This window comes from Cebus imitator, unplaced genomic scaffold (assembly GCF_001604975.1).
Source record: "Cebus imitator isolate Cc_AM_T3 unplaced genomic scaffold, Cebus_imitator-1.0 Scaffold35, whole genome shotgun sequence".
Classification (NCBI taxonomy): domain Eukaryota; kingdom Metazoa; phylum Chordata; class Mammalia; order Primates; family Cebidae; genus Cebus; species Cebus imitator.
The window spans coordinates 4,710,738-4,726,596 of record NW_016107350.1 but is presented as its reverse complement, the minus strand read 5'-3'; the positions used below and the strand labels follow the sequence as shown (position 1 = coordinate 4,726,596).

Here is a 15,859-nt window from a genome sequence, read left to right as displayed (position 1 = left end):
GTGCGGTGGTGCAATCGTGGCTCACTGCAGCCTTGAACTCCTGGGCTGAAGCCACCCTCCTGCCTCAGGCTTCTGTGTAGCTGGGACTACAGGCATGCACCATAACACTTGACTACTTTAAAAGAAAATTTGAAGAAATAGGGTCTTACTATGTTGCTCAGTCTGGTCTCATATTCCTATGCTCAAGAAATCCTTCCACCTCAGCTTCCCAATGTGCTGGGGTTACAAGCATGAGCTGCTTAGCCCAGCTCAATTATATTTTTTTCTGAAAGAGTTGCAAGAATAAATTTTCATTTGCTTTTAAATAATTATCTCAAGAGGAACTGATTTTTATATAGATGCTAAAAAATGATGAAATGTAAAGAGGGTAATTCACAACACAGTTCTAATTTGTCTAATTTTATATTTAGATTTTTCTGACTTTGAGGGACATCCACTACATATAATTATAAAATTTATACTTTCCTTTGTCCTTTGCATGGTGAAAAGATAAATCAAATGACCTAATCCTGGAATGGCTTGTTTTCCTTGCTTACCTGTATAGAAAATGCTTAGTCTGTGTTCAAATTTTTCAGAAAATTGATTACTTGTTAAATATTACCAAGGTAACAATTTTTTAGGCTGGGAAATATTAAGGGAGCAATAAAGAAACCATAATAATATAGTTACTTAATTTTCCAAAACCTTTACTTTTTTCTGTGTTTTACACAGACAATTCTGAATATATCTGATATTCATAACAACATTGTGAGGTCAATATAAAGATGATCTTTCTATCTTAAATTGAAGGGGAGTGTATACAATGTTTAAACTAACATTTAAATGTATGCAATTAGTTACAGTCACAGATTCCAGACTACAAGCTCTGAAGCTCAGACTCCTATACCTGTGTTTCCCTACCTTCCCATTCAGTTAGGTAGAAATTATTTCTATTAATATTGTCCCATTCCATATTTTAATTCAAGATGCTGATTGGAATCAAGAAGCTGAATCATAACCTGGTTTTTTCCAAACTGTTTGTCCTAGTAAAGCATTTCACTTTTTGGTATTCATTCATTCTCTCAAACTGAAACTGAGACAACCAACGGCAGGGCGGGGCACTAACTTAAGACTTGGCTAGTGAGAGGAGATAGTGATGAAGATACATGGGAAGGCACAGGTGAGAGGAGATTTCTTTCCACAGCCTGAAAATAATATTCTGGGGAGAATTTACCTCTACACAAATTAGAAGAAGGTTTTGCATTGTACCTCAATCAAAACTAAATACAGTTTTTGTTGTTGCTTTGGTTTTGGTTATCTTTTTGGAGACAGGGTCTTACTCTGTTGCCCAGGCTGGAGTGCAGTGCCATGATCACTGCTCACTGCAGCCTCAGTATCCGAGTCTCAAGCGTCCCTGCTGCCTCAGTCTGCCAAGTAGCTGGGATTACAGGCCTGCACCACCAAAGTAGCTGGGATTACAGGCATGCATCACCACATTCAGCTAATTTGTAAATCTTTTCTCACTTTGTTGCCCAGGCTGGTCTTGAACTCCTGAAATCAATATACAGTTTTAAAGTTATTTTTAAATTGTGGTATTTTATTGGTGTATCAAAAGTCATCTACTAATAATTGTGTGCTCAGTGTTGTAAAATTTATGTGCAATGGAAAAGAGAAAATATCACTTAGGTGATAAAACTTGGGAAATGTATTCAGTGTTAGTACTCCTGAAGAAGCAAGTTTCCAAATTTTCTTCTACATAAAGAAAAGGGTATCTTTAAACTTAAATACTTTTTGAAATTATAGTTGTAAATTAAACTTTTTATAACGTAGTATTCAAAATACTTTATAAAGAGTAAAAGACTACTTTAATTTCAGTGATATCTTAAATGGCTTACGAAATGGATCATCAAAGCCATTTTGATTTTTAAAATTTCATGCAAAATATAATAAATTTCATATGAACAAAAATTCCCCACAGTTATCTTTGGAAGACTAAAAGCAGAATGATTTACAGAAGATTAGAAATACACATTGTTGCAAAATCTGCAAAGCCAAACTACATCATGAAAGAAAATATCAGGCTCACAGGAAAGTGACTGTCACAGAGCATTTTTGTGAATGGAAATATTTTATTACTTTTTGGTGAGGAAGAACATGATTAGTGACAAAGGGTAAGAAACTGAGTTGAAAAATAAAAACTCTGAAAACAACATGATGACTACTTTCTATTTCTGAAAAACATTTTCTTGAAATTATTTTGAAAAATACATGAAATATAGAAAATGTTCAAACATAGCTTTCAAAGGTTGTAAAATCAAGCATGTAAAAATGAAAGAAGAAAAAGTGAGAAAAAAACATATAAAAGTTGGAATTTCAAGCTAATTATACGTGTATCATTGCATCTTCATGTTGTATGACTGATGCTTTTTGAAAATAAATCTGAATGCAAATTATTATATAATCAAACATTAGAGTAGTTGATATTTGTGTTGATATGCATTAAACATAATTTATTAAAAATAACATATAGTTACACTAAGGCATCAATTTGGTCTTTGGTGTATGAATTTTTTTTTTTGTTCAAAAATATGTTTATATCTAAAACAATGATTATAGAAAATAGACACGTTTATCCAGTTAAGAATAAATTTATAGGAATAAATGTTGTTCTTAAAAATATCTCTCTTGTCTTCATTTTATTTTTGTTAGGATGAATAAATTAATAAAATTCTGTGAATCCAACAGTCTAACCTGAAATGTATAATAACTGCCTATACCAGGAGAAGTTAAAAACACTTCTCTAAGTGTGTTTCTAAAATAGGTAATTATTTTTTAGAAATAATTAAAATAGTCTAATATTTCCTCTGTAGGTACACATAACTCTAGACTCTTTCTTTAATATAATATTTCCTCTGTAGGTACACATAACTCTAGACTCTTTCTTTAATATATTGTTACTGACAGGTAGACATTAATGAAAAATTTAGTTCTCTAAAAGAGACATCCATGTTCACCTTCCTGATTGGTGATAAAATCAACCCAATGACATTGGTTAAAGAATTAGTTTTATTCTGTCTAAAATCTCAATCCAACTTCACTTAACATCTCACATAATTTCCATGCATGAATCGTCTAGTCCATATCAAATAATCTACATTTGAATATTTGATTAAACTGTCCCCTCAGCTTTGACCTCCTCCTGCCATTTCCTCCTGCCATCTCTCCCTAGTCCTACAGAATAGAAGAGTAACACATTACTCACACAGTTTTAATATGTTCCTGCAACTTTTCATTTCATTGTACCTATCTGTTTTAGAATATGTTTTGCCACTTTTTGCTTCATATTGCATTATTCAGAGCTTTTGGCATGCAGGTTATAAATTTATACATTCTATCATTTTTTTATTCATACATTCTATCATTTCTCTTAAATGACACTTTAATTTCATTGATGATGGCAACTGTCACCAGGACTCTTTGTTTTTTTAGATATTTTTCTGAATGTCTCAAACAGTATCTTCCATCTGGTTCATGTTTAGAATACCTTGCTCCTTTAATAAATGTTAGGTTGTATTAATTTCTGCTTGAAACTAAGATGTTTCAGATGACACTTTGAAATTGCCAGGAGATAATTTAGGATAAGAATTTGATGGTTTTTGACATAAGAAAAATGGCCTTGATACAATTATTAGAGTAATACTAACTATTATGACCCATTTTAAAATTTTCAAAGTTAGTACTGATCAGCAATAACACTAACCCATCTGATGAACACATTATAATCCATAAATGTTACATGCCTTTCTCATAGGATAGAATTCCAAGAGCCCTTCAATGCCCATTTTCTCTATTCATTTTCACCTCAGAGTTTCAGAAATGAATTATTACTAAAATAGTTTTTGATGTCTTTGAAGTGTTGAAGGGCAAAAATCTTTCATTTTCATGAACTTAGCAAATGTATAAAGCAATCAGTCCTCCCTCAGCTAAGACCTTCTTCCCATTTTTTCATCAGTGCTTCAAAGGCTATGTTATTTTTTTTCTGATTTCTTCTTTTAGTAAAAAATTGCATCACTACATCTTTCACTGGCACAAGCCAGAGTAGGATATATGTATTTAAAAGAGTAGAAACATGGTAAAAAGTACTGTATTAAATATTTTCATTTTAAATTTATGTATTTAGAAACTGAAAAACTGATTGGGTTCTGGGAGTGCTGGTTTTATCTCCAAATGGTTGTGAGTTACTTTTGGCTGTAAGGTTTATGAGATTTCTAATCCCATATTGTAAAAAGATTTAACTTCTGCAGATGAGGTAGAAAATAAAAATTTCAGTGGTTTTGTTTTCTCCATATAATGTTTAATTTGGCTTTAATCCTAAAGGATAAAAGAGAGAGAGAGAGAATTCAAATTTGGGTCATATATGTCCCAAGAACTATCCTGAGATTTTAGCTATTCATGAAATTGAAAGCCAAGTAAGTCAGTGGCATAACATACATAGAGGCTAAGTACAATTTGACCTTGAGACATGGGAGTTTTCCCTCTTTCAGTAATACTCAACTCTAGAGTCCCAGTTTGTTGAACAGCTGATCAAGCACTGTCCACATTAATAGACAAGTAAAGGCTTACACCAAAAGGTTTGCATTCAAACATGTTCCATTAACATGTTCAGTTAAATGGCACTTCTTGATGACTCTGATGAGTCCAGATAAATTTTTATATCCAAAATATATATTCAGTTAAACTCAAAAGAAGACATCAGTTCAGACTTATGGGTAGAGCTCTGTAAGAAGATGATGATTAATTTTGATTAAGGTTGCTGTATTGCTGAAAAAGATGAACTTAATATTCTTCCTTTCTTCTACCCAGATTTCTGATCATTTTGCCTGCTTTCTGTGCAGTAAATACATCTGAGCTGCATTCAACTGACATCCCCAAAGATTAGACTGATGCTGGATACAAAATAAAAGCCAAAGGTCATTAACTCCTATCTGGGTGTTCCATATACTGGGCACTACAATTTTGTATACATCAGATATTTGGATCACTTCAATATCTAAATCTCTGTTTTGAATATCATTTTACCCTCCAAATATTCTTCAAGAAGATACGTGCACATAAGTGTCTTCACCTATGTGGTTAAATGAATTCAGTCCCTCTCAGAATATTTTCCTTCTTGTACCATGTTGTGGTAGAGTCACACTCTAACTCTATATAGAAACTTATCTTTTTCCTCAATTTCTTCTTCACATCTGTGTTTGTACAGATTCATCATAGGAAGACAGAGCTTATACAGAGCTTTAGTAATTCCTGCAAAAATTATTAATTTATCGATGTTTGTACAAGGAGTATTTTCAATTAATAAATTCTGCTAAGAAACACCTTGGATAAAAATACTATCATGCTATTAATTTTTTTTTAATTTAGCATCCAAAATTTTGTACAAGGTCTGTATGTAGCAAAGTATCTTATTCAAAGGAAGTAAATTTATGTCAAAGCGATGTGTTATTTGTAGCTGCAAATAGCTACTAAAGCTTACAGAATGTGCTAGAACATATTAACAACGTGCAATTTCATATCTGATTATTTGTGGCCAGTGACACTAAAAGTCAGCTTATGAACTCTTGGCTCACTTCACTCTAAGGGAACTATTTTCTAACACTGATAAAAGCAGAGATTTAAAAATAAGATATTGAATGTTCAATGACTCTGGTCAATTTGCACAGCATTTATAAGTCATTACTGTTTTTTGGCTCAAAGAAGCAAAACAAAAAATATGAGAAGATATCCACACTTATAATAATGATATAATTACTTAGTTTTAGAGTTCAGATAAAAATAGTACTTGGAATGCTTTCATTAAAATTAAAAAAAAAAAATCTACATGAACTGCAGATGCTCCATTTTGCATTCTTATTTAGATTTGATATAGGGGCACTTAGAAGCAACCTGTTATTTTAATGTGTGATTAAAAGAAGATAGATCTGAAGTGCTTAGTTTTACAAAATCAGAGATATATTTTGATATTCAGATCCATGCAGAGGCCCTTAATGTTTACCTGAACTGTTAAATATACATATACATTTTATTTTTCAAATCCTCATCTGTAAATATGTTTTATAAATTTATTTTTTAAATATGTGCTGAAACATATTAGTGATAAGTGATTCCATAGTTTTCTTCTGTCAATAGTTTATCCAGCCTCATGAACTTCCAAAACCATTCCTGATCCTCTTTGCAGAGAAAATTCAAAACACCCAGACCCACAATACTTGTCCATGCATTACCCTCCTTCCAGGGTGAATGTAATCCAGAACTAGCATCATCAGAGCATGTATATCCAGAGGTTACTCCCCATACCCCTCAGTGTCTCTTCAGATTTAGCTTCACGCTGGAACACACACCATTATGAGATTAAAAAAGGATAAAGCAGCATCTGGAAAACTAAAATGTTGTAAAAGGCTTAAATTACATTTTATTCCTCAGGCTTAAAACACAAATTGAGAATTATTCAAATTAAACTTACTTACTTCCCATACCTCAAAATTATAATATGATAGCACAAGGCAATTGCAAACAGAGGTAAAATCCAAAATTTTGCACATGGGTAGAAACAGACAGAAAATGTCATGTAACTTTTGGGGACACTAGATAATGATAAATTTAAAGAGCAAAGGAAAAACTCCCCTTTCAAATAATTATTTCATGTATTTATGAATTCCAATATTTCTGAAATATATAGATGTGGTCCGTTTTAGAAAAGAGGACAATTATGCTATAAATTCTTACTTCAAGACCAATACCAACAACAACAAAATATTATCTAAAACAATTTGAAAAAAAAAGCTCCACCCAAATTCTCAGAAATTAGCTTATGAAAATATTAAAATAACTGGAATTGTGTACTATATATTTAAACAGTAGCTCATGAAATTCTGATAATATATTTTATGTGAGATGCATGTAAATATATATTTATGTGATAATGAAACTAGAAAATTAGATAAGCATCTGCAAGCTTTTAGGTAATTGAATACTTTGCAGTTGGCAAAGCATTTTACAGATGCTCATTGAATCCTCACAACAACCCTGTGAGGTGGACAGGGAAGTCATTGCCATCTCTACTTTGTGGTTTACACCCTGAACACAGAGACTTTTGGGGATATATCTGAGGATAACAAGTGTAAATCTCCTCTTATTTTTTTTTTCTTTCTTTGCTCCTAGTCCTACACATTTTCCTTGTTGATACCAAACTAATTATGAGTAAGAAGGAGAAAATCTGAACCCGTGTAAAAAAATAACAGTAAGTCAACTACGATTCTATGACATTTACGTTCATTGGAGGATACTCTTTCAGACTACATTGTTATTGTGTGAGGTACCTATTTTTGATGACTGCTCATGATGAAAATAAGTGAATTAGACTGAAGTATAAAGCAGCCAGCAAAATGTTTGACAATTAATTTTAAATACAGAGGACAAAATGTTTGACAATTAATTTTAAATACAGAGGACAGGGGTTGGAGGTTTTAAATACATAAATGATCAAAATTGCTGATTTAAATATAATAAAATGAGTGGAAAAAAGGAAAAAAAATATTCCCCAACATTTAGTAAAAGATAAGGTGTGTGGCTAGTTTTAAAATTAAATAATTCCCTGACATAGCAGATATTTGTAACATACCTTAAACTATTCTTTCTATCCATTTAAAAATAGGAGTCTCCCATTAAAATAAAAGGGGGTGTACAGGATAGAGACCATAGTCTCGTGCTCAGTACAGCACACAACCAGTGCACTGAAGTTGCATACATTATAGTGCAGGCAGCAAATCCCCATGCTCCATCAGTTTCGTATGGAGAAAATAACTGGGGAGGGCAAAGGGAAATGACACATACAAGTCCATGATAGAGTGGAAATACCTCATGTAATTTAAACACAAGACAAGGCTAATGAGATCTGTCACAATAACGGTGTGGTTCCTAAGGGTTCACACAAAGAAGTGATAAAAGAGGTTGTGATTACCTTTGCAAGTTTCCTGTTATAGTGTTACCACCCTTACAAGTCATAGTCATCAGTGATCTTGAGCCTTTTTGTTTAGTTTTGCTTTTGAAAATAATAAATCACAAAATATTGAAACAAATATCATTGTTTGGCTTAATTCAGGTATTCTTAATAAACAGTACCACAGACTTTATTGAGCAATTGAAAATATACACAAGGAACAATAACTTTTTCTTTGTATTGTCTTTTTTTTTTCTTTCAGATTTGACTTTCTTCCAATTAAATAACCCAGTTTCGATCATGAAAAGGGCACTTGTTTCTACAGGAGCTGTGTCCAGTTTGCTCAGTTCCAAGTACTGTTTCCATACGTCTTCCTTGTCATTGCTGAGGTTGTATCTCCACTTACTCAGGAAGCAAATTCCACAAAGTTGCAAGAATTTACCCCCTAAGTTGTTCTTTCAGATTCTATTTCTCCATAGAGTTCAGCTAACTTTTTAAACTCAGGTCCCCAGTCTCCAAGGTAGTGATAATCCTGGTCTGATTGTGTCGTTGCTGAATCCAGTGAGCTGATAGACCCAGCTTCTGATCTCTGACCCTCATAGGCATAAGTCTGAAGAGAGTCATAAGGGGGAACGCTAGGGTCTAGGTCAGCTTCTGCCAGTCTTTGCTTAATAAATTCCTGAACATCTATACTTTCCAGGGTGGACAATGTCTGGTGTCTGGGAGTGAGCTTCACTTCAGGTCTGATATCTCTCCGGTATTTGAGCTCCTCAGCAGCAGAAGGATTCCTCAAGGCTATGATGTCAAAGGCCTCTGTGTCTTCCTCTCCACCTCCCTCGTCATCGTAGGTGACCACGTTCTCCCGTACATCCTCCTCTGAAATGATCAAGGGTTCTTTTTTGCTGCGCCTCAGGGTGATAAAAAGTACCACAATTGCTGAGGAAAAATAGAAAGAGGATGAAGAATTAAGAAAACCGGGAGGAAATTCTTAGAGATTTTACATCCGCAGTTTCCCATTTTCCCATCTGTCATTAACTACATTCCAGAGTTAGGCTGGCATTGAAGCAAAATCCCCTCTGTGCCCTCTGAATGACACCGCAAGATATTTTAATGCCTCAAAGAATGTAAAAGATGATTACCCCAGGAGACACTGTGAATCACTGATCTTCTATAGAAAATCATAATACTCTCAATTTACCAGGATTCAGGTTTTTTTACTCATATTTCAGTATAACCATTTAGTGATTAAAGTGAGGTAAACACATGATAAAAAATATGAAATTTTAACTAGAAAAGTAATGTGGTGAACTGGTCTTTCTATAGATATTTAATCCTTCTAGGTGGATACACTAAAGGAAACATGTAAGAAGGAGCCTTAACGTTAAACCCTTTAAATTTTGATGCTTTGTGGAAAATGACAGCAGAAATATTTTAATGGTTGATCTCTTTTGTCTATTATCCTTTAAAATTATATTATCACGCATTAATAACTGCATGTTCCCATTCAGCTGCAAAATAATTTTACATTATTTGTACACAACTTGTTTCATAGGAATTTTTTGGTTAATGAATTTTCTTTAAATAACTTATTTATTTAATCCTCACAGCAGAGCTGTGGCTTTAGTCAATTTTTAACCCATTTATGCCTGAGGTTGCAATGTTTTTTGTGTGTGAAAAATCAGACCTTGGCGATGACCTTGAGCAGTAGAATATAAATAAGTCCCACAAGACTAGTGTTCCAATAATGGAACACTAGATATAAATTAGAATGAGGAATCTGAGACTCAGGAAAGAGTATCTGAATAACTAAGATCAAAAGATAATAGCAAGTAGAAGAGCTTGTACCATAGCATATGATTTCTCTCATCACAGATAATGTTATTTCTACTAAAATAATATTCAACTTCAGTATTTCAAAGACATGAAATAATAAACTAGGTGGCCAATTGGACATGTGGCTTAGGGTAGCTCTTGCTAAATATGGTGGATTTGTCTTTATTTCCAATAATGCTGCCAACATTAGAAAATATGATAGAAATGTGTCTTGGGAACTGGGCTTTGGCCATTTATCAGTATTTTCCACTGTTTCTATTTGACGATATTAAAGTATTACTAAAGAGAAATAGTTCCCTCACATCAACTTTGTTACAGACTGTGCTATTAGGATGAGTATTATTTACTTCAGCTCTATGGACTGTTCTTTTCTTGCTCAGCTGACAGTCTAGGCTTTATGATAGTGATAATGATGTCCATTTATATTTTAAACATTCTTTATTTCATAATAATTGGGGAGGTGCATTCAATTGACATCTAAGGTTGTTAGATTTAGCAAATAAAAATAAATGACAGGATTCTTAATTAAACGTGAATGAGACCAATAACAGCACACATGCACACACACACACACACACACACACACACACACAGGCTTCTTAACCTACATTGAGCTTACATCCCTATTAAACCCATTGGAAATTTAATATATCTTAAATCAAAAATGCATTTAACACGCCTAATTTATTGAACATTATAGCTTAGCCTGACCTACCTTAAGTGTGCTCAGAACTCATTAGCCTACAGTTGGGCAAACTTATCTAACACGAAGCATATTTATAATAAAGGTGTTATAAAGAATTTTGAATCAGAATTCAAAATACAGTTTGTATTGAATGCATATTACTTTCACATCCCTGTAAAGTCAAAAAATCTTAAGTCAAACTATTGTACGTTGGAGACCATCTGCAACACAGACACACACATAGACATTCACCCCCCTCACACACACACACACACACACACACAAACACACACATAAAGATATTAAGTATGTCCCATATAATATTTGGAATACACACACACAGTCAAATATTGTGCTAGCATACACACATATGTTCCAAATACTATTATTCTATGTGACATATTTCTATTATATATACATATATACCTATATATAGATATAGATATATTTCTTATTTATCTGAAACTCACAGTTTTCTGGGTATACTGCATTGTGTCTGGCAAACCTGATTGTAAGTGAACTTCAACGAATGGTTGTGAAGCAAACAGCAGTTATCTAACCTCTAATAAAGAACGTACTTTCCCCCCAGGAACTGCCCTTTTACAGCTTACCTCTGCAAAGTGACTTTTATCTTTACTTTTATCATTATTGTTACTTTGTTCTTCTTTATAGCTTTACCAGTTTAATGTATCCCTCTAATCGATATGAACTGCTTTATCTGTTATAAAACTAGAGGAAACTTCAGGAAGAGGAGTAGATTTTCGAGGCAGAGGCGGAAAGGATAATGAGAGAGAGGGATGGTCACCATGCCCTGGGAGGTGTCCAGTTGTGCAGAGGAAGGGCGAAAGAGAGACTATGAAGGAATCAAAAAGACAGCAAAAGAAATCCGTAGAGAAGGTCATAGAACCATCCAGAAAACTGTGAAATGAAAGGATATTAGCATTGGGAAGGTAATGAGAAAATTCAATGAGGGTCGCTACAGCAGACATGGGGAGCATTGCCTGAGTCCCTTGTTGTTTGAAATGAAGTGGGTACAGTGCTGAAAACGAAATGCTGATGCTACACATGCCTTGATCTACAAGATTATACACAGAAAAACAGATTTGCCCATATACGTTTCCTATACCTCAAAAACATTAGTTTATATACCACTTTACTTTGGGGTAAAAGGGCTTTTGCTGAACACAGTAAATATGCATTTCATAACTCCCCGTGTATTTTAGCATAAATCCACCTTACAGCGTTCTAATTCAAAGCCCTAAACAACATCCTCCAGTAACTCACTCCACTGTGTTCAGATGTTTTGATTTATCATGCACTATGTATCTCTGTTCATCTTTATAATTAAATAAGGAGGCTGGTCGAGATCCAAAGACCTATTTATACAGACTGCCTAATTTATTATAGTACAATTTCTTACTTTCACCAATAAATCAAGTTATTTTATTTTATATTGAATTGGTTGGTGGTTGATGTCAAGGGAATTTATGTGCAGGCACATCAGGGAATATGTAATCAATACTGCTATAGAGGTATGGAGGTAATTTGCATCCTTTGATAGTTGTGAAACTTTTCAGTCTTTGTATAGGTATCATATTCACTTAATGAAATGCAAGGATAATCCTGGCTTTTTAATTATCATAGCATATAGTTTCTTATTTCTCAAAAGTTAAGAAAATATTCTGATATATTTTAATTCAAAATATAGAGACCATTTACATGTCAACTTTGAAGGTTTACAGCTACCTTTTCCCCAGAGAAGGTAGTATTTGCTGTCTTTCTGGGTATTATTTGCTTGTATTCAGTGATTCCTAGACTTGTTACACACTTATTTAATGATAGGATCAATATAAAAAAATAATCAAAATCGGAGACACTTTTGAGTGAGAGGGGATGTTGTTTATAATTATGTCAGGACATCAGGGCATATGCAGACATAGGATCCCTCTAGTTAAAGGTAAATTCAGATCAACTCAGTGAAGAATGTTGAAACATGAATGATATGCTGTGTTCCTGATGAAGTTATTTTCACACCTGTTGGTTCACCAGGTATTTCTGGAGCAGACGGCACCAGGTAGATACTCCATAAACAATTATCATGTGGACAAACAAAAAACTAATCTCTGTGAAAGTGGTAATGTGACATTGTGTTAAGTGAATTCTCCTGAACAGTAATAGCCTCACTAGGAAAATAGTTTTAAAATATTTTTTAAAAATTAGCTTATGGTTACTAATAACATCAAACTCCTAATTGTACTGGAGAATATTTCTGAATGTTTGAAAAACAAATGAAATGTTTCAAAAAAAATCCTAAGACCAGAGGATATTTTAAAAGAATGAGTGTAGATAATAATTGCACATATAAATAGAGAGTCAAATCCTTATTTAAAAACTGACAGTCAAAAGAATGAATTCAAATGACCCTGCTAATCTACCAAACCATACAAGTGGGCAAGGTACCTATTCTTATAGTGGGCCATCTGGCAAAATACAATATAAAAGAACCAAGGTATTGTTAGTATCTATCTATTGATAGACAGATAGATAGATAGATAGACAGACAGATAAATTGTTTTTCTTTGTACAAAATCATAAATAACTTCTGACACATTTCAAAGTCAATTTTAGTTGCATAACTTGGATTGAAACTTGAATAAGCTGTAGTTTTTTTGAGATGTCTTTAATCTAAATAAATATTTCATCCTTGGTTAGTAAATTTCTTTTTCTTCTGCTCTAGTTTAGGCAGAATTTTAAACGCCCTTGAAATTATCATTTTATATTATAAATTAGAGTAAATTTGTGGAGCTTTATGAATTAATGTTATTATCAAGTAATTCAAAGTTGGGGAAACATTTCTGTATTTGTTTTCTCATACTGTGTATTTATTCCTGTATATTATGTTTCATCCCTGTGCTTGGCATTCTAAGTGGCTTTCAGTTCCCATAATTTAAACTGTCATATAGCTTGCATTTGAACCCATTACATACTGAATCTCAACATACTCCTCCCTAAGAAGCTTTCATAGCAGAATTTTTTAACCCTCAAATATCATTTGATTCTTTGTCATACCATTATATGTTGGCACTAAATTTGGTAGAATTGATGTTTCCTGAGTTGAGGAGGTTATTTTGATTAGCTTAAAGAGTGCGACTTGCCACACTTGGTAGTGGCATCTCTTTCTGAAACCTTAGATTTTTAAAGAAACAGTAGCACACAAAACCATTGAAATAGCTCAGATGAAAAGCAGGCTGACCTTTATCTCCTCACCAATTCCATCTTCTTCTCTTATTCCACCATGTGTTCACACCAAATCCACTCTCATCGCCATTTATCAGGAAATTGATATGCAAGACAGGGATCAATCTATGGCTGACTTACGGTGGCCTCACTCAGGTCACCTGCTTATACACGGGGTCTGGACTGAAAGCGTAGCTGGGAGAGGTCCCAGTCAGATCCTGACTCAATGACTTATGCCAAGTTTGATCAAGGGTTACCTTGCCAACTACTCTAGTCCCTCTGGCAAGAGATAGGGTAATGTTGAGAAATAAAATCAGGCCTCAAAGGAATAGAGAACTTCTGCTACCTCTACTGTTATGGCAAATTCTGATTGCATCATGAAGACTCACTCTAAATTATCTTCCATCTATCATATAAAACAGACATAAAAATGGTAATCTCAACAGAAAATAACCCAACTCATGTTCATATCTATAATTTAAGTTAGGCTCTTAGATTCATAAGCACCATTCAACATATAGATAGATGGATTCTGACCATGTTGTAAAATGTTGAACCGTATGTAATCTTTAATAAAACAAAAATAAGTATTACAAAATACTACAGATGACTCTAAGGGCCTTTCAACTGAAATGCCATTTTCACAGGTTTGGAAATAGAAATAAGAAAGACTGAATGTGTGGCCTGAGATCATGCAGTTATTGGAAAAACTAGGGCTGGGTTTGTATAATCGCAGCCATTTTCACAAATAAGAAGCTGAGAGGGAAAATATTTTTAATATTAAAATATTAATTTCACAATTTACTTAGCTATGAGGGTTTAACATTATTTCAGAATTACAAGCTCAAAAATAAAGTTTTGCTACCTTTGGTTTTGTAAATATTTTAGTTGCAAATCATAATCTTACAAATTAACATTATTTTAAAATTACAGATAACTATATCCTATATGCCTTGGCTAGATACTTTCTGAGAAACAATAAAAACTTATCAATGCTGTGAAAAGCATACACTGCTTTATAATATATAACTGTAGTTACAATGCATATTTTCACTAATTTTATTAGTTGAAACTCAAATATGCTTTTACAGCATCTTCTCACCAATTCCATCTTCTTCTCTTAGTCCACCACACATTCCCACCAAATCCACTGTGATCCTCATTTATCCAGAAATGTATATCCAAGATTAGGGAACAAGCCTCACCTAGGTCACCTGCTTATACATGACATATGGACTGAACGGGTGGCAGGAAGAGGCTCCAGTCAGATATTGGCTCAAATATGCTTTTACTGCATATTTGAGTTTCACCCAATAAAAATTAAAAAAAAACATATAGTAAATTTATTAGTCTAGAGGAATATCACAAAATTTACAAATTGTTCTTTTACTTATCCCAAATGAAAAAACATTTTCATAAAAACCAATTAAAAGTAAGTATCATTTCATGAAAACATAAAATATTCTTTCAAATAATGCACCTCAAAATGTACCTAGACATTTAACATGTTAATTGCATTTTTGGTATTTATCCTAGTAAATGAAAATAGTTTTATGATGATAAATGAGCATGATATCTGAAGACAACAAGCCTCACCCAAGTGATCTATTTTTAAGAGTAAGAAGGCTAGAAGAACTCTCGTTAACATCCCTGCGTTCTATTCTCTGTGACTTCAATTAGGACTCCAGAAAGTTACAGGGTAATTGTTGTTGTGCAGCTTTGTTTTGTCTTTCTGGAGTGTTTGTGCTCTTTTTCTTTTTCTTTTCAAATATCAAAAAAGCCGAAGCATGTTTATATCTAAAGAAAATAGCCGTTCTGACCAATAAATACATAAAGTTCCTAAAGACTCTTTTCCAGACTTTCCTCTCCACCACACATCTACTCTACATATTTATTTGTTTTTATATATTTATTTATTTTTGAGACAGGGTCTCACTCTGTCACCCGGGCGGAAGTGCAGTAGTGTGATCACAGCTCACTGCAGCCTCCAACTCCCAGGCTCAAGGGATTCTCTCACCTCAGCCTCCCAAGTAGCTGGGACTACAGGTACATGCCACCATGCCTAGCTAGAAAAGACTTGAATGTAATGAAATAGATCTTGCCATGGTGCACCAAACTCCCATGCTTTA

At 33.5% G+C, this 15,859-nt stretch overlaps 1 protein-coding gene across 5 annotated transcripts in view; it reads right to left on the bottom strand.

The window, feature by feature from the left end:
- Nucleotides 1-8,122: 8,122 nt before the first annotated feature.
- Nucleotides 8,123-15,859, bottom strand: part of CDH18 (cadherin 18) — a 1,130,917-nt gene continuing 1,123,180 nt past the window's right edge. For all 5 annotated transcript variants that reach the window (XM_017524647.2, XM_017524646.2, XM_017524648.2 and 2 more), the window contains one exon: nt 8,123-8,911. In XM_017524647.2, the coding sequence (XP_017380136.1) occupies nt 8,421-8,911 (491 nt within the window). In that variant the 3' untranslated portion in view covers nt 8,123-8,420. The remainder of the gene's footprint in view (nt 8,912-15,859) is intronic.